The sequence below is a fragment of the Brugia malayi genome, assembly GCF_000002995.4.
Source record: "Brugia malayi strain FR3 genome assembly, contig: Bm_v4_Chr4_scaffold_001, whole genome shotgun sequence".
NCBI classification, from domain to species: Eukaryota; Metazoa; Nematoda; class Chromadorea; order Rhabditida; family Onchocercidae; genus Brugia; species Brugia malayi.
The window spans coordinates 5,359,987-5,378,304 of record NW_025062478.1 but is presented as its reverse complement, the minus strand read 5'-3'; the positions used below and the strand labels follow the sequence as shown (position 1 = coordinate 5,378,304).

At 32.1% G+C, this 18,318-nt stretch overlaps 4 protein-coding genes across 6 annotated transcripts; 2 read left to right on the top strand and 2 right to left on the bottom strand.

The window, feature by feature from the left end:
• Window positions 1-849: 849 nt before the first annotated feature.
• On the top strand, window positions 850-2,037 carry Bm6899 (Uncharacterized protein; the record flags this gene model as incomplete). Of its 2 annotated transcripts, XM_043081722.1 has the most annotated exons (4): window positions 850-890; window positions 1,196-1,353; window positions 1,448-1,574; window positions 1,899-2,037. In XM_043081722.1, 4 exons carry the CDS (start codon window positions 850-852, stop codon window positions 2,035-2,037), a joined length of 465 nt encoding a protein of 154 aa, XP_042937656.1. The 2 variants fall into 2 exon arrangements, with proteins under 2 accessions (XP_042937656.1, XP_001901996.1); XM_001901961.1 differs by lacking the exon at window positions 850-890 and having other exon boundaries at window positions 1,206-1,353.
• Window positions 2,038-2,574: 537 nt separating this feature from the next.
• Bma-mdt-6 (Uncharacterized protein) lies at window positions 2,575-5,140 on the top strand (the record flags this gene model as incomplete). 2 transcript variants are annotated; one of them, XM_001901962.2, is made up of 7 exons in its annotated part: window positions 2,575-2,626; window positions 3,294-3,525; window positions 3,982-4,070; window positions 4,189-4,327; window positions 4,422-4,485; window positions 4,560-4,673; window positions 4,838-5,140. In XM_001901962.2, the coding sequence occupies 7 exons, from the start codon at window positions 2,575-2,577 to the stop codon at window positions 5,138-5,140; spliced, it is 993 nt and encodes a 330-aa protein (XP_001901997.2). The 2 variants fall into 2 exon arrangements, with proteins under 2 accessions (XP_001901997.2, XP_042937655.1); XM_043081721.1 differs by lacking the exon at window positions 2,575-2,626 and having other exon boundaries at window positions 3,302-3,525.
• A 662-nt stretch (window positions 5,141-5,802) lies between these two features.
• Window positions 5,803-6,971, bottom strand: Bm10002 (Uncharacterized protein; the record flags this gene model as incomplete). The annotated part of the gene is made up of 4 exons (XM_043081720.1): window positions 5,803-5,812; window positions 6,151-6,294; window positions 6,479-6,629; window positions 6,755-6,971. The coding sequence occupies 4 exons, from the start codon at window positions 6,969-6,971 to the stop codon at window positions 5,803-5,805; spliced, it is 522 nt and encodes a 173-aa protein (XP_042937654.1).
• A 2,569-nt stretch (window positions 6,972-9,540) lies between these two features.
• Window positions 9,541-17,112, bottom strand: Bm4326 (Uncharacterized protein; the record flags this gene model as incomplete). Its single annotated transcript, XM_043081719.1, has 11 exons — window positions 9,541-9,697; window positions 9,844-10,002; window positions 10,088-10,236; window positions 10,404-10,574; window positions 10,858-10,947; window positions 11,017-11,305; window positions 11,388-11,488; window positions 11,601-11,700; window positions 11,777-11,870; window positions 12,223-12,504; window positions 16,884-17,112. 11 exons carry the CDS (start codon window positions 17,110-17,112, stop codon window positions 9,541-9,543), a joined length of 1,821 nt encoding a protein of 606 aa, XP_042937653.1.
• Between the last annotated feature and the right edge of the window lie 1,206 nt (window positions 17,113-18,318).

Below are 18,318 nucleotides of genomic sequence, written 5' to 3'. Positions count from 1 at the left end.
CTTCTTGCTTTTTGATTTGAGGAATTATAAAAAATGAAGATGATTGGGTTGAATCAAACAACATCCAGTCGAGTCTCTTTTCGGCTAGCCAAGCACTACACATTTCCAAGCACTGATTTTCCAATGTATTATGCAAAAATGAGAAATACACTGAATAGATTTCAAAATGCATTGATCAAAAAGTACTACTTGTGATTACTGAAACAGTTTCGTTCAACTATGAGAAGTAAGCTCTGTTGCTGAATAACGAAATCGAGATTTCCAACTTTGATTCGTAATGATCTTTGCTCGAGAAATTTTATAGTCGCTAGCAATACTACAGAACCAGACAACAACAAGGCCAGTTCCTTCTACTGAAACGAAACATACGAGAACAAACAAACGTCCTATATTTTAACGACTTCATGGATTGGACCATCATTTTCATAATCAACCAATCGCCCCTTGGCATCATTATTAGCTATGAAAATCTAGATCTCGCCGCCTGGTTGCAGTGAAAACGGGCGTCTCTGTTTTGTTTGTTTCAGCTTTTAACATGGCCAATCTTTTGAGTACATGTTGGAATAAATATCCGTAGTTGAACGATAGGATTTAATCCATTTAGCTTCAAAAAATCTCATTATCGTGTTCATCATGAAAACGTTTAATTGGACAGCGTGTTTTCTTCATTATTTCAGTTTTTCTCTCACATGGTTTCATATTTACGTTTCCTTACTAACTTGTTTGACTTCTCTGCCTTCTGCAGAAGATCAGTGCAATATTGTTTTACTTATTTATGGCTGATTTACAAATAACTTTGTTTCTATAAAGAATTTTTTCTTGCTCTCATAAGATTTCTTGCTGTACGTAATGTTTAGCGATTATTCATTGCTTTGTTGTGGCATGTATAGGTTAGTTTTTACCTGGTCAGCTGGTTGTTTGATTATTGTAATAGTATTTAAGGAGTTCATAGTGAATATATCATTCAGATTACTTCTGCTGTAAAAATGCATTTTAGTATTCACTGTTTACTTTTCTAATTTTTTGTATACTTTACAATTTTTTAATTCTCACTAGTGGCTTGTTCGCGTTTTCTTTTTTTTGAAGGTGTGTCTTTCCATATACTAATCATTTCATAGTGTAAAAAAATTTTTGCTGAGCAATAAGTAAAATATTTATTACTCAAAAAACATATAAGTGAAGTCAACTTTTTCAGGTTAAGGGAGATGTCAGCAGATTCTTTATCAAAAGTTCAACCAGATCTACTTTTGCTTGATAGTTCAAAACAAATGTCACATTTGATTCCACTTGACGATACGAAATCACTGAATCGATCTGCAGCCGTGTATAAAAAGGATCTGGAAGCACCCAAACGTTAGTTCTGGAAAATCTCAATTTTTTAAGTGTCAAAAGGTGTTTGTTTGTTTGATGTTTTCGTGAAAAATAAATTATATATATTATTTTACAGATTTGGTGACAAATCAGAACGATCATGAATTGTTAAGCAAGCATTCTCGAATGCGTAGAACTGTTGCAAATGTTATCGATGAATGTCGTACAATTGGTGGAAATGCATATGCTGAACATTTTTTGAAGTAAGTGATACGCATATCTTCATTCATATGATACCGTTATCGACATCTGTAGAATATAGCTGGAGAGTAATTTGATAAGCATCGCGGTAGTTAAGTTGACGTATATCATCTAGTGACCTACAAAACACGAAGGATAATTGTCTCAAACAATTTTTGATTTTATTGAGGAGTGTACCCATATTTTTGAAAGAGAAATTAAAATTATTGTTTCACCCCTAATTTTTCTACTTGGAGATGAAAATTAGTTCAGAATTTATTCCTAAAGTTTCAATGTGCGTTACTGTTTGTTGAAAATTCCTTCAAAAGTGCATCATTCTTTTTTAGAGAATTGAAAACAGCGTCTCAGATAAACCGTGGACCTCCGGGAATATCGCATAGTTCACATTTACACTGGGATTTGTTGCTTGGGAAAGATGAGACAATCGAGCCATGTGATTACTTGAATTTTGATTATACTGTTTAACTGGATGATACTGGATTGTTGTCACTACAAAATCAGTTGTACCAGAATTAAAGAAAACTGAGATTTACTTCAATTTAGTGCGGAATTTTGACTACATGCTACTAAAAAATTTCAATCATCAGAAATCAATCGTCTGCAATGTAACAAGTGATTTTTGATTTCATTTGCCTCATCATTTCCTTGTATCTGATTTTCCGAAACACTAAAATTGTTGGAATATTGAGCAAAAGAACAATTTAATAATGTGAAAGATATCAAATTTAGGATTATTTGTAATTAATTAACGTTGGAAAATGCTACAGTAATGAAGCCAAGGAGTGACGTATCTAACAGATAAACGAAGTTTGAAGCTTCATTTGTTTTACGTAATTGTGATGATAATTATTTAAATAAACTTTTTGTTGTCGGGTTCGCTATTTATTTATGCCATATTATTGGGTACTGTACTTATATAAGCTCATGCATTCAGTGGAAGGACAAAATGAGGTATATTTTGTTTCTGTAATTTGCGGTGGTAATGTTGCAGGAGAGAGAAGAATGATGCAGGCTGGTGGACCGAGTCGGTCAGTCATGATGGGACAGACACAAGGTATATCATACTTGTTACTGCTTCATTTTTGTTTTACTGACTAATTCTCGGTCGTTTTCTTTTTTTTTTTTAATATTGATCCAAAGATTTTTCCCCCAGCTGCAATAATTCATAATAAAAGGATTTTTTAATTGAGATCAAATAGGCATAGATTTCATTATCTCATTGCACTTTTTACAAAATCGAGTATTCCTCAGAGTGGAACATTGTGGTGAGTGCTGTGTAATCTGAATTTAACTGTTTGTGAATGTACTGCTGAAATTTTGTTCGGACCGTCTAGCATTATAAACTTTAAAAGACTATGAATTCAATTTTAATGCTTTCTGCAAATATTAATGGAGTTACTTATGAATTAGATCAGTATTTATTTTTATCTGATTTGGTACACATTGCTAGGAAATCATCTGAAAAATAGAACTTCCAATAACCATTTTAAGGAGTAAAAGCTGAGTTTCCTACTGTCTGATGATTTTTAACAGGTATAGCCTTTTTGTTATTCATAAATTATAAGAGATTAAATCTCAACGAACATAATTTCCCGATTATGATAGTTATTTTTAGTAACCAAGAAATGGGAGTTTACATCTTGCTTTTCACATGACTCAATTTCATTAAAGTTCTGTTTAATATCAGCGTCATATCACAACAAGAATAATTTTATTAACAGGTTCCTACATGGGTGTACCAAATGTCGTTTCCCAGTCTGGTTCTTCATATCAACAGATTGTTTCCTTGCTTCATCAGTCATTCAAAAATCCGAACTGGCCTCCAAATTTCATAACTCCCGATAACGTTTTGGATTATTTTTGCGATCCAGGAAATGTTTTTTACGATGTTTCTTCGTGCAATCAGCATATCAGAATGCAAAATCTTAATCGACCTTTGCACGAATGCCTACAGTACGTTTTATTTTTAGCTCAGCTTGCTTTCTAACCCCATTTCATTTTTCTGGCTTGGTAAGGAAGAATCATGTACCAAATCCTTATTTCTTTAAGTGTGCGCCAGAGTATTCATGGCATATATTGGCGCAAAAGAAGCTGCACCAACAAAAAAACTCGCTAGGGAGCTATTTTAAAAATAGAACTTTTATGAACTCGGTGTTTTAAAACGACCAATAATTCAGGAAAGCGTTGTTGAATATTATTTGTTGATAATCCTAAATGTCAAAGCCTGAAAAACTACCAAAAAGCCTGGACAAACTTGAACGATGAGACTCGATTGCTGGTTTTACAAACTTTTGTTTAAAACGGCGTAAACTGTGATGATCCTGGCTACTGATTTTCTTTAAATGACCAATTATTAGATTTGAACACAAATTGGTCAGTAAAGAAATTGAATTTTAGTGTATTCTTCAGGTCTATGCAAGGTATCCAATATACGGTTGTTGGCACTTTCCCTCCATTGTATGTTATAATGAAACAGCGTCGGAATAGTCCTACAAATGGTAATCACGCATTGATTTACCCTGTATTCCATAAAATTATGCATGTACAGCTTCCTCAAATGTACAATAAATTGTTAACAAAAAATATATTGTAATAAGTACACAGTAATTCTTTAAGTTACACCTCTGGCCTATTACTACATAGTAAATGGAACAGTGTATCAATGTCCGGATATTTATACATATATTCAATCAAAATTGATTAGTATTGTTGATCCACTTCGACAAGCTCTTGAACAAGCTCGGAATTTTAATAGGTATTCTTATCTATTTCGTAGCAGCAATTTTCCCGATTTCTGATTTTCAGGTATTTTCGCTATTTTTATAGATTATATTTCGGGATGTTTTCAGATTCAATATTGCTAAAGGATATTATTGGGAATTCAAAGATTCGGATGGTGAAACTGTTAAAAAAGTAAGTTAAAATGCCAAAGATTTATTCTTTTTGCTTAACTCTTTAAAATTTCTTATTTCAAATGATTATTTCAGGCAACAGAAGAGGAAGAAAAGCCACAGCTTGCCCGAAGTACTTTTTATCAACGAACTCGGACGGATCAGATATTGCGGGAACTTTTTGCTAAATTTCCACCTCCTGACGACGTTGTATGTATCTTTGTGAAGTCTTTACATTATTGATTTTCCGAAATATTTCCAGCTTCAGAATAGACTGAAGTTTCTGGGAATTTGGGAAACATAAATTAAGATCAAAATTTAGTATTTTTAAAATATCGAATATAACTTCACGCCATTACGCTAAATATTTTTAGCAGTTTAATTTTGGTGGAAATGAAATATCTGTAGAAAACGACACTAGTGGTGTAGTTGAGAAATCTGTACAGAGTTCGTCTGTAAACAATCAGAATTTGACGGCAACGGAAGATCCAACATCGGGAATTAGCCAACAGACTGCTTTTACATCACCATCAAGTGTCCCTCTAATTCCTGCTCATCGGAGTACTGCAGAGTCTTCTAGTGGCCCTCTAAGTTTTCCTGGAACTATACCAGTTTTGGGAGTATCATCGACGGATTCGCAACACGAAACTGACACTAAACGTTTCAAAACAAATTGATATATATTTCTTGTGCATTTAAATGTTCTGTTGGAAACATTTCATTATGGCATGACTGTGTAGGAATATAGGGAGCTGACTTTACTTTCAATTTCATTGTTTTTGGAATGAGGAATTTTAGGACTGCATGAGTAGGAGACATGTAAAGGCACCAGTTTTTCACGGAAGATATAGCTGGAAAAGTTAAATATTGCATTCATTAGCTTCATTGGATTTTAGACCAGTAATACTCGAAAATCTCCTCGGTTTCAGACTGTTTGATATCACCAGTATGGAATATTCAATTACTTTTGAATGAATCATTAAAATTTTTGCCAAGATTGTTCCATGCCAATCATTGCCATCTGTTAAATTTTTCACATTTCTCCCAATTGGTGCAGAAAAAAATTTCTTGGATGTTTTTTTCTAGCTTAACTCAGGTAGATAGGAAATCTTGGAACTCTTCTAAATTAATATTTTATCTTGTCAGGTTTTCCGAAGAAAATAGAAAATTTTTATCTAGATAGGTTACAAAACACTAACGACAGATATATGCAAATTTAAAACTTAGTGAAAGTGAACTATTGCAACATTTCTAACTCACATGAATGAACCTTTTGATGTAAATACAGAAAGAAATTTGATAGTTTCCTGATGTTGGGTAATTGTTTTCCTCGAGCAGTTCAAAATGCCCTGCAAGTGGTTTTTGTATTGCACAATTCCAGAATTTATCAACGGCAACAACCACGTTGCCTTCTGCACAAAGGAAATTTGGAGGGAATGAAAAATTTACGAAACTGCGGCGTAACCTGATTGATGTTTAATACTGTCATGACTGTGTCTCAAAGAATTGAAATCTAGGTCAAATGGATTTAGGAAAAAAAAGGAATGGTGACTAAACTGAATTGTCAAAAGCAAAACTCAACTTCGAAAATAAGTGGAACAATCAGTAGGATTGATGGTCTACTTAAGTGTTTTTTTTTTTTTGAAATTTAGACTTTTTTACAGATGAAAATATTGAAAGTACTTACCTATGTTCTTTTTTTGAAATACGATGACAAGCGGAACATTCGCCAAAGTAAATCACACGAGTGCATAGGAAAAAACAACATAAAAATGAAAGCGGTGGGAAGAGTATACTCACAAGTAAAATTGCTGTAACCCTCAGCCAGTCCCTGTAAAATAAAAATAATCACAAGCAGAACACTGACAAAAGAATGAAGAATTTACATATATAATAAATGTACAAAAAAAATTTTCGCAAAACTTGCTCAGGGACAAAAATTCCAGACATACAAAGGTACCAATAAGTATAGCCAAATAAAACATCAAATTAAATAAAGCGAAAGTGAGACGTACTTCTTCTTTTTCATAATTCCACGTTTGCAGAAATTACATATCCTGTAATCTCTTCCTAAACTGTTTTCTTCAGTTCTACTATTAGCATTAACAACAACGTTTACTGGCTTATCCGACATTTGTTGTTGGTAGGGATATGGTGCTACATTTGCTAAAAAATTAATGAAACTAATTAGAAGAGGGAAAAGACTAAACTAATACATGCTTCTTGCATGTTATTTTAAGGAAGTAATTCTTGAAAGAGAGACTTTTTAATTTAGCAGAGAAAAATATCACGTTGTGTCACCACAACTGGCATGATGATTGGTTCTGCTGGCGCTTGTGTCAACGAGGATGAAAAGGTGCATTTTTGCAAACACGGTGGTAACGAATGTTGTGGTTGATACAGCAATTGCACTGAATCCGGTTGCGATGTCGGGAACATTGCTGATTTCGTTTCATTACCTGACGTAGGAGTGTATGGTGGTGGAGCCGATGAAATGTCGCCTGTCATTCTCTATAATTATTTTATTGATTCCGTATCATCATCTTATCATACAATCCAGTATATTTCTACAATCATTTTTATGAATATTAGTACAGCGGTGTCAGCTATCCATAGCACCAGCTCAGCAATTTCAGGTAACATAAGGTTGGCATCAACTGCGGTCTGAGAAATAAATCAGACAGCATTACACTCTTCTCTATTTTACAAAATTTGAATAATTAATTTCTCATTAAGGACAAACTTGAATAAATGTTTGTAATTTATATAGAATCGAAATCACAGAACAATTCCCTTGGAATAGTGTTCTTTTTTTTTGAAGAACTAACTTAGAGAGAAAACCTGGGATCACCGTAAAGAAAGCGAAGGAACTTATAAATGATGGTCAATGATTATTATGCGATGGCACAATGTAGTGGGGTCAGAGGTAGCAACCTTCGATCATTTTCTGCGGAATATAAATTTCTTCGGTACCAAAACCAAAATGCAGTCTATCAGTTATCAGTAAATGTAATGAAATGTATCATGTGTCGTAATGCAACAATGAATTACGTCCTGGAACATAATATGAAGTTCCTGATTTCAACAACATGTTACTAACTGTATAAACATTACACTTCCCTTTCATCGACTCCTTTTCAGGCCTCCATAGATTTTTAATTTTCTAAATAAGAAAACCCCGACCTTGAAATATCTACTTACTGACCATCGAGCACTTCACAATAATTTCAGTTCAGATCAAAAGTAAATTCGACTCAGACATATACGCAGTATTATTCAAAACGTCTTTTTATAAATTTCGAAACCATTTGAGAGTGGCTTCAACTGACCATTGAAATCTTATGTAAAAGAACAGATAATAAATGATCTTTTATGCCTTTTTCATATCCTAGTGCGCAAGCTTTTTTGATAGACAGAAGAGAATCTTTCAAACAATTTGAATAATGAAGGAGGAAAAAATTTTGAAACAGTTATGATTTTGTTGCTAGAAGTGAAAATACTACAATGGATAAATCGAACACATTCTGAAAAACACGTGGATTTTGAAACGTTGGAAATTTTGCAAGAACCTCGAATTTAATAGTTTTTTGTTATTAGATTTCGAATTATATCTCAGATTACTTATTTTTGATAATTCCTTTAAAGAGATAATACTCAGAACAAAGCGAACAGTAAACATTCTGAGAAGACAAATTTGCCTTTAACAGCAACTATTTTGATGAAATTGATAAAATGATCAATGCAGAAAGTAATGGGATCACTAAGCGAAGACAAAGAGATTAATTAAAAACAAACTTTAGGAATATCAAAAATAATTCAAGAATAAAATTCCAGTAAAGTAAGATTCCAGAATCACACTGTGAAGAGATCCATTTAAAGACGTAAACTCTTGCATTAAAATTCTTTTCATTTTTCAAAAAAAAAAAAAAAAAAAATGTAGAAATTAGATCTACTCTTAAAGGAATCCACAATTATTTGCCAAGGTGCTAGATCAGAAAGGGTGGAATGTTTTATATTTAATGCCAGAATGGAAATAAAATGATGCTGAAGAAGAATAGAGATTATAACTGATTTCGAAAAAAGTTTTACAAAATCAGAAACGTATGAAAAGGAAATGGAAAGAAGTGAAAATAAATATACATGAACTGCAGTACTCGAAATATTCTATTAAGTGCCTTCAAAAGACAAATGACTTAATTATTATTCCTAAAAGAAGAACCCTTCTTTGAAGGTTACTTCTGTTCTAATTGCGCACAATCTCTTCATAATATCAATATTTCGTAACATATTAAAGAGAAAGAGAGAGAAATGGATCTACATTGAGACATAAAATCAACAGAAAAGCCTAATGACGCCAATACTGACGAACTAAGAAGATATACAGCATAACAGAAAAGTGAAGAATTTGATTATAAGTGGTATGACAGGTAGAAGTGGATTAAGGAACAGAGATAATCAGAATTGTGGAAAGATGTTGTACACTTGAAAGTGAGAAAAAAGCATAACCTAATTAAACCTAGCGAAGATAAACATAAAATTCTTTCCGGAAAAACCTAAACTCAACATTCTCACTGCAGATAACAGTTCAAAAATGAAACATAAAGCCTTAGAAAAAAATTACACTTAAACTTAATAACGTATGTAAAAATACAGCCAAAGAAATTCAGCTGAAAATACAAGAACAGAACTCTGAACGAGAGAAAAAGCAGAGAACAAAGCGAAAATGAAAAAATGTGTCGCCTAATTTCCCTAAAAATATTCACATAAAGTGAACAAATATAACGATGACAACTTGTAATTATTTCAAAAGGACCTAAACAGAATATTTGTGCAGAAAACAAAAAAAAAAAAAAAAAAAAAAAAAAGAACAGACGGAATACTCAATTAATTAAACAATGAAATTTCACACCTATAAAAAAAAAAAAAAAAAGAAAAAAATGCTTTTGAAAAAATTCGAACTTAATTTTAAGCGAATAAAACTAGAAGTTATTAAACTTTTATGAACTTATAAAAACTATTGGCAATTGAACTCTGAAACATGAAAGCTGATGCGATTGACTTAAATTCTTTTAGTTCCTCACACATTGTCACAGGAAACACCAGCGACTCCAGCAACCAGACCAGAATTACGCCAAAAATTTAATTTCGATGTCCCTGCTGAGGCTCTCTCTGGTACCCATTCCTTCTCGTCAGCACAACTTAAAATCTGACTCAACACTAATTCCATATCGCAGCTAAAATGAAATGCAAGTTTTAGTACAAACAAATCAAATAAAACTACGTCTAAAATTCAAAAAATTGAAGTACACAGGGAACTGGAAGACGAATAAATATAAACAGCAATATTGAATAATTTAATTAAAAAATGAAAAAAGCTAACAAAGCATTGTAAGCATCGATGTCCTGGTTTGGAATTCCTAACGGTGAATACAACCCTTTCATGACAGATGATGGTGTGTGAGGAGAATCCATACTGTAAACTGGTGCTGAACATGGTGTTTTCAGTGCTGCTAAATCTCTCAATATTCGATCAGTGCTACTGAAATTATTTATATGGTTTTGCCTTTTGATATATATATTTTAAAACGATTGTCTATTCCTTAAGTCTAAATAACAAAATTTACTTGAACGGAAGGTCAGCGATGAATTTATCTGCATTAAAATTAGTCAGCCCAGTTCGTTTTATGTCCTTTTCATTTGTTAATGAAGCAACATCGTTCTCTCCCGCAAAACTATGTAATTCCAATGTTTCCGGTCGTTTATAGGGACTGTCCTATAAAATTATCTATATTAATTTTAATATAGAATTTAAAAATATCGAGTTCATTGAGCTGAATTCACCCATAAAAAGTTCATTGAGATGATAGTACAAACTTAAGTCCATGTGCAATTGCTAAAAATGATAAGTGCTAAACTAAAGATCAAGAAGAAAAAACTAACCACGATCTGTTGAGGAGGAGGGCTGTTCTCAATATCATCAACATTAGCTGTTATAGTTGTATCACATGATGAAGCCACGATGTCTGCATATGAGAAAGGCTTTTGTGTATTACACTTTCCTTGGCTGTTTCCTTTTTTATCCCATTCTGTTGAGGTTTTGTCAAATAACATCTACAATAATAATGTAAAAAAGACAAAAAGCGCTAGAATCAATTTTTTGTAAAGAAATACTTTCGCTATATTTCTTTTATATTTTGTTAAATTTTCAATTCATGTCAACCAATACTAGTATGGTCGCCCAAATCATTTCTTTAACTTAGTTGGGCGAGATTCCTTAATTAAATACGAATATTATTAAATTTCGTAATCCATTGAAAATAACATAATTTGGCTAAAAATATGAATAAAAATGACACTGAATCTTCAGAACGGATATAAAAAAAAAAAAACATACTGAAGATGCAGCGCTAAAATCATCGTTCGATGAGAGTGTTGAAAACGGTAACTCAGCATTCGAAAAAGTGTCTTTCATTACTCCATTCATCTGCAAAGAAGCCTTATTTTAATACATATAGTAGGAATTAGGAAATTTGAAATGAACTTGAAAACTAACATTTTTGGAAGTACTCGTAATAGCATTATTAGTTCTCACAATGCATGGTGGTAACTGTCCTCGAGCTAAAGCAGCGCCGTAAGACGTTCGTGGTACATCTACGGCATCGGCAACTGTTGACTGTGCAGATATTGCAGGAAGGGCATTTGAATCCGTCACCATTCGACCGCTGTTGTAACTTATTAGCGATGACGTACCGGTGCTGCTAATTGAATGTGGTTGCCGCTTCTTCCAGCCATCAACGGAAGGCATTTCAAAATAGTATCCGTCAGTTTCTGGATCATAATATCTGGAAAGACCTTATGTGCGTTACCTTTACATTACAGTTTTATTTTGCTATTAATAATGGAAAATTCAAAAAAAGAGCCTACTGAATATGAGGAGAAAAGTGATTGTTATATTGATATCCATATGGATCGCCTCCACCATATGATGCAAGATTTGGATCAGCCCACAAACAGGATACTGCATCCTAGAAAACAGTATTTACAATATTTCTAAAATTAATTACATCAAACACTGTTTCTATGATGTCAAGCTTAAACCATTCGAAAAAAGATAACGATTTTAACAACAAAAGCTACTCTATGAAGTTGCTTCTTTTCATGAGCAGGATTTCGTCGACGCCAACCACGGGAACCTTTCGAGTCATAATAGAAGCCATCAGTTTTTGGATCATAGTACCTGGAATATAAAAATAAGTAAGTGAAATATTAATACATCACAAAAAAACAAAAATTAAACATGCAAATTAACCAACCAATAAGCATCCTTGAAATCACTCGGCGTTTTCATCATCTTTCCATCTGTAATAGTTGTTTCCTGTTGCACCTGTTCTTGCTGTATTACTTCGTCTGCAAAATCCATGCTCACTTTATGGATTATCAGTGTAAACCATAAGAAGAAAATTTGATCTAATTTGTAACAGAATTCAAGCTAAATTTGATAGTTTCTATTTATTAGCTCTAGTTAAAAATGTATTAAAGAATTAAAAATACAATTCCATGAAGCAGATATGGATTCAGAGTAAATGCAAACTGATAGTTATCTGAGCTGAACCTTGATTTTATTATTGCTTTCACAGCAGAAAATTTTGGCTTTCAATAAATATTTTTAGAGAAATTATCTGATCATTAACAAACAGATGATATAGAGCAATGCATACAATAATAAAAGCATGCAAAAAATAAAGAAGTAAACATGTACTATTTATATCCAACTTTCCAACCGTTCGACAAACGCTATTGACTGTAGTACTACTATTTAATCCCTTCTTGTTGACACGATGGCGGAAACGTTTTCGTCTTCGGTCATCATCCGTTGCCCCACGTATTAGCATTGCCGTACCGTCATTATTGTTGCTGCTTTGTTGTGACTGTAGATTCCGACTTGTGTTACTTCGGCTCCTAGATACCTCTTGAGCATGCATCATTTCTGCTATTTCTGTACTTCCAACTGTAGTTCGTGATGGTGACGATGGCGATGAACCTAGAACTATATGTATAACGATCAATTATTAAGTTTAATTTTCTTATATGCAATATAGAATCAGATTTCGTCATATACGACATTAACAATACGCGGCAATAAAAATACTTTCTATGCCAATTGGTAGCACAAATAAATCCGAATAACGAAAAAACATAAATAATGTGAGAAATTGAAATATCTGTTTTATTTTGCTAAATCTACATTCCGGATAGAAAATCATGAAAGATTATCATTTCTAGCAAATTTATCTGGTGATATAGCACACATTCGAGACTCAAAATGAGACTCATCATATCAACTTTAGAATTAACCTTTGCTAATCATTCATCAAGTTTTTGACAGTTAAAGTTATCGGTAAATTTTTATCGATCTGTATGAAATCGCCTAGTCGTTAATATTTCTCTTTTTCCTGAAGTATCCACATCGAATTTTCAAACACTAAAGAGAACTACCACCAGTGAACAAGTGCAGTTGGAGCAATACGAGGGACTGAGAAAAATTTACTTAAAATAGAAAAGAAAGTCTTTACACCGATCCTTTAAGGAAAAACAGAAATGTTCGAAAAGAAATAATAAGCGAAACTTAGAGAATGAATTTAATTAAATAGGAATGAAAAAAAGGATGAAAAAGTATTCTTTAAAGAAATTTACCTCGAAAACAGATCATTTATTTCTCACCAACAGAACAAAAAAAAAGAAAGAGAAAGACAATAATTTCTTATGTTTACAGTTTCAGAGGAAAGAAGCTTAGCTTCCTTACCGTTTCCTGTTTTCATCATAAAAATTCTACTTCAATTTTTAAATTTTCTATTCGCATTTGTGTTGAAGTAGGAAAAACTATTTCCCAGAAATGAATACATTCCATGAAAATGAAATTTCAACATGAATACAAATTCATCTTGATTTAAGAGATTGTTACTAAAATTTAAAGTTATTTACAAAAAAAAAAAAAAAAAACGAATTATAGAAATACAGCATTTTCTGTCTTCGGAGAAAAATATGATCAAATTTTTCTCTTGCATTTATGACACCAGTATTTGGGAAGGAATTCAAATGGAAATAATTTCACTATAGAAAATAATGTAAATGAAAATTTTCATTTTCATAATTTTTTTCTCAACAATAAAAGTGTAAAATAGATACTTTAATACATATTTGTTACATTGTTCAGGTATATTTTGGACAAGAAAATCATAGATCCAGCCGGAATGGCTTATTTCTCAAAATCTATTTTTTCAGTTGCAGGATTACTTCTAGAAAGATATGGATAAACTGCATTCAGTTGATGAACGGGGGAGAGAGAAATTGTCCACTTTAATTAAATTATATAAGCATAAGCAATCTTATAAGTATATAAGCAATCTTTTTCTTATACACCACTCGAAATTCCAATAAAGTTGGTATTTGATAAAAGATCAAAAAAAGAGACTAATTCCCTGCTATGCAAGTCATAAATACAACAAATGTCAACTTAAAAATGTTACATTTCGGGAAATTGGTGACACTGGATTAAGAGATAGGAACATCAACAGATGCTTACTGGAGAAGTGATACTAGATTTAACAGAAATCAAATGGGCTCTTTTCATATTACTTTTAGAATTATAAAGTTTAGAGTTGCATCAAAGAATTGCGATCAGCTTATAGATGGTATCGATTTTTAATGACAATTATCGGATGAATGAGAAACGAAACTTGCACAAAACTTTAATGCAATGTTTCAAACTAAGTGGAAAAAAAGAAAACAAATGTGGAATGGTGCTTATTGTGAATTAGACACATTTTCTTATAAGTGAAACATTCAATCCTTTTTAAGTTAGAAATATTTTTGAGAGAGATGGAGAGATACAGGAAAAGTGCATGAATCACCCGGTTTGAGAAGACCGTTCTCAAATGCTTATGCTTTAAGGAACACTGATGCTAATGCTATTTGTAATTCATCTGTCATCATCATCAACACGTTGACGCACAGCAAACACAAATATATAAGTTTATAAATATTATAAAATCGTCAACATCAACTACGATGATTTTAAATTAAAGGAAGGAAGAAAACAGAAATAACTTAGTAAAAAGGGAGGGATAACGACAAACTCATAGCAAGATTCATGATGGATTTTAACTCAGAAGAAGATGGATTTCAACTATTTGATTATGTTGTTTGTAAAAAATTGAAATTTATGTATATTTCATCAATTTAAATGAAAGTTTCTGCAAGACAAATTATGGTATGAATCTGTTAAAAATTGAAGTTTTGATATGAATATCTCTAAAACTGCTAATATTTTTTTTTTAAAAAAAAAGAAAAAAAGACACGTTGATAAAATAAAAAATACTGATGAATGAAATCGATTCAATCTCATCAATTAACTAACGCTTAGATCATTAAAAGAAGCACTGAACATTGTATGTGACAAAGTTTGCTCTCTGCAAGAATAAATTATGAAACATATGATAAAATTGAAAGTTTGTAATGAAATTTAAATGAAACGTTTAAATGAGATCTTTTGAAGAAATCAACTCCTCAAAATCAGGAATGGAAGGAAGGAATGAGACAAGAGACAGAGAAAAAGACCAATGAAAATGTAAATGCCTTTTCTCTTCAACAAACTGAGAACTTTCATCCATTGAAAACAAACGGACCAAGTAGAATTAAAGTGTAAAAAGAGCACCGAAATGAAAAGAAAGTGAACATCCGAGTTCATTCATTTATTTCGATAACAGAACTCCTTGTTCTATCCGTAAGTCTTCGTCCCTCTCGTCTCTTCCCGTGTGGAAGGTAATGGAACTAAGAAACAGCAAGTTTAATAGCTTCAAATAGTAGCAAAAACATTTCGAAGAAAACAGTTGAACAGGTTGGAGAGAAAGAAGAGAAAGGAGAAGATGAAAATAATGTCCAGAATGGAATGAATCATTCTTTCAAAGAAAAAGATTTAACAAAAGCAAACACAGTTAAACAAAAAAAAAAAAAAAAGAACTATGAAAGGTATGAAAATATCCAAAACATGGTAATATCTATCTTAAACTTTTTCAAGTCACAAAGTTTTCTAATTTGATTTAACCATATGAGAACTGGAAAATAGTTCTTTCCAGTCATTCCAGAACTTTTATTTTTGCAGCGAAATGAATGATGGTCTAATTTTGACAGAGATTTCTTTCCTTCAGCTTAACAAAGAAATACTCAATAATTTGATGGAAATATCGGGGATAACTAAGCTTCTTCAAAATAGAAGCAATGAACATGTCCAGAAAAACACATCAAAAGAAAAATCCCTAAAATTTAAGCGAAACCCAATGAACCTGAAAGACGCAATGATATTCATTAATTAACTAATAAACGAAAGGATAGGTAGGAATAAAAACAAAACAAGAAAAAAAATCGAAAAAAAAACCAGTTCATAAATTCCAAAAATATGTAAACAGATTTCAATACGTAAACGTACTTATTGGAGGCTTTTCGATGACAATACGCAGATTAGGTAAAAGAACAGAAAGAGGGAGAGAAAAAAAAAGTTTTTGGTCAAAAACTTTCAATAAATTACAGCTGGCAATCAAATGAATGAACTTATGGCGATGTTGCATACCACTTATCTTTAATGACTTGACCATCGCTGACCATTGACAAGGATAGTTAGAGTAATACTAAGGTGCATGCAAATAGCACGCAAATGACGGATATGTGCACAAATATGTTAAAAACAGCACATCAGTCTAATTAATGACAGTTGTCAATGTAATTAAGTTGTTCATCAAAAATGGACATGAAAATATATAACTAAATAAATGTTTTGCTTCGATGATATGTCTTTTTAAAAAACAGTAAAAAATTTCGGAACATATGGATGAAATATGAAGAGTAAAATCAAGTAAAATCAATCGCTAAAAGTCTCTGTTCATTAGTAGAGCAGTTAATTATCCCTTCATGTGACAGAAATTTTTGTGCGATTAGCTTCATTTTCTCGATAGATATCAAGTTTTCCTAGAATAATTCTAGTATGTATACATAAAAAACGACATAAAACAAATAGGATGACAGGATGATGATTAATGTTGACGTTTCAAAGCTATGATGAATTAAGAGGTTCTCCAAATCATTATGATTAAACAGATGATTTCTACATTAAGTTGAGCGTAACAGATGATCAACGGAACGGTCTTAGAATCAACAAAGTTTTTTTCATGAAAGTTCTGCTAACAGTAATGTAATCTCAAAATGTATTCTATCATTATTAAAGATAAACTTAAGGCAAAATATAAAATGAAGTTCTCAGTACTATTTGAAGGTAAGGCAAAATATAAAATGAAGTTCTCAGTACTATTTGAAGGAATGTCCAGAAAACCTCCGTCGCTTGTATATTTTAAAATTTAAATAACTTACTTCTCGATCCAGTTTCCTTCTTTTCTTTATTTTGCTGCGTATCGTTGTTTCTTAGAAACAATTCATCAGTTAAGTACCAGCCTAATGTTTTCGTGCTTCTAACCGAGAAGCCACTTTTACCAGTGGTATAATTTGGTGATGTCCTTGCACCTGCTGTCAAGCCTTTACGATTATTGATTCCAAGATGAGGAGACTCGAAACTTTGACTGTCGAGACTTCCACCTGTCATGTTAACTCCTTGTTTCGACAGTGTTTTCTGAAAGAAATAATAAATGAAATCAAATTCATTTAGTTAGAAAAAGTTTCTCTCCAGGTTTTCTTTTTTTTAATATTTTTAATTCAAAATCTAAAATGCTCTTCTGCGAATCTTTAATAATTACATATTCATATTCAATAACATAAACAAATAAAGTAAGTAAGTCTCTTTCCGACTACAGAATAGTTAGTATTTTTATGTCAGTCATCATACCACTCATCCATTTGTCTACCAAAAGAAGGATTCATCCCTCCCCTCAAGCGGAAGTGAAAAGTAATTGGGAGAGTAGCTTACTGCTTTAAGCAATACCGATATATCTCTGAATTTAAATACTCCTTGTTAACAAGGAAGGAAGAAATTCGAGACTCAAAGTACAAGGAAAGAGGAAGCAAAGCTGACATATACGTCGCAGCATGTGCATGTTTGTTTGTGTCTGTATGTGCATGTGTGTGTGTGTGTGTGTGTGTGTGTGTGTGTGTGTGTGCGCACAAGTACATTCCTAGCTCTTAAAAAGTCCAGAAAGCTGTCCTTATCAAGCTCTATGCTTTCTGTGAATGCTTTTAGCGATGTAAAGATAAAAGCTTTTGAAAATGAATCGCATGTTGAACAATTACATTTCATAGTGAGGTTAAAGTTCAACGAGGTTAAAGTTCGATATACGAGTTAAGCGTTTATAAATCATTCATTCAAATAACACTTTTATTATTTATAATGGAACATATAATCATATCTTATATGCAACACGAACAGGAAGTATCAATGATCTTTTCTCTTAGCAGAAGGATAAATGTTGAACTTTTCAATTTTAAGGAACTTACAAATCCGACAATAAAAGGATTACATTAGTACAAGAAAGTTGATATTTGTTAAAAATAAAGAATCGAAAATCGCTTGATTATGACATCTTAATATACGTTCCCAGCTCAAAGATCCATGCTGACAGTAGGACTATCAAATTTAATTTTAAAAGGATCTAAAGATTCTTGAAGGAAATTAATCGTTCACTATAGAATGCACATATTTCGCACAAAAAGCCTTTTAGAAATCAGACCGTCTCTTAGAATCTTCCACTGAACAGAGAAAAAAAAAGGCAGAAGAATAGAAAATTAAGATTTTTGAAGTAAGGAATCAAATAGGATAAGAAACTGTTTATAGATAAATAAACGTTTCTGCTAATTA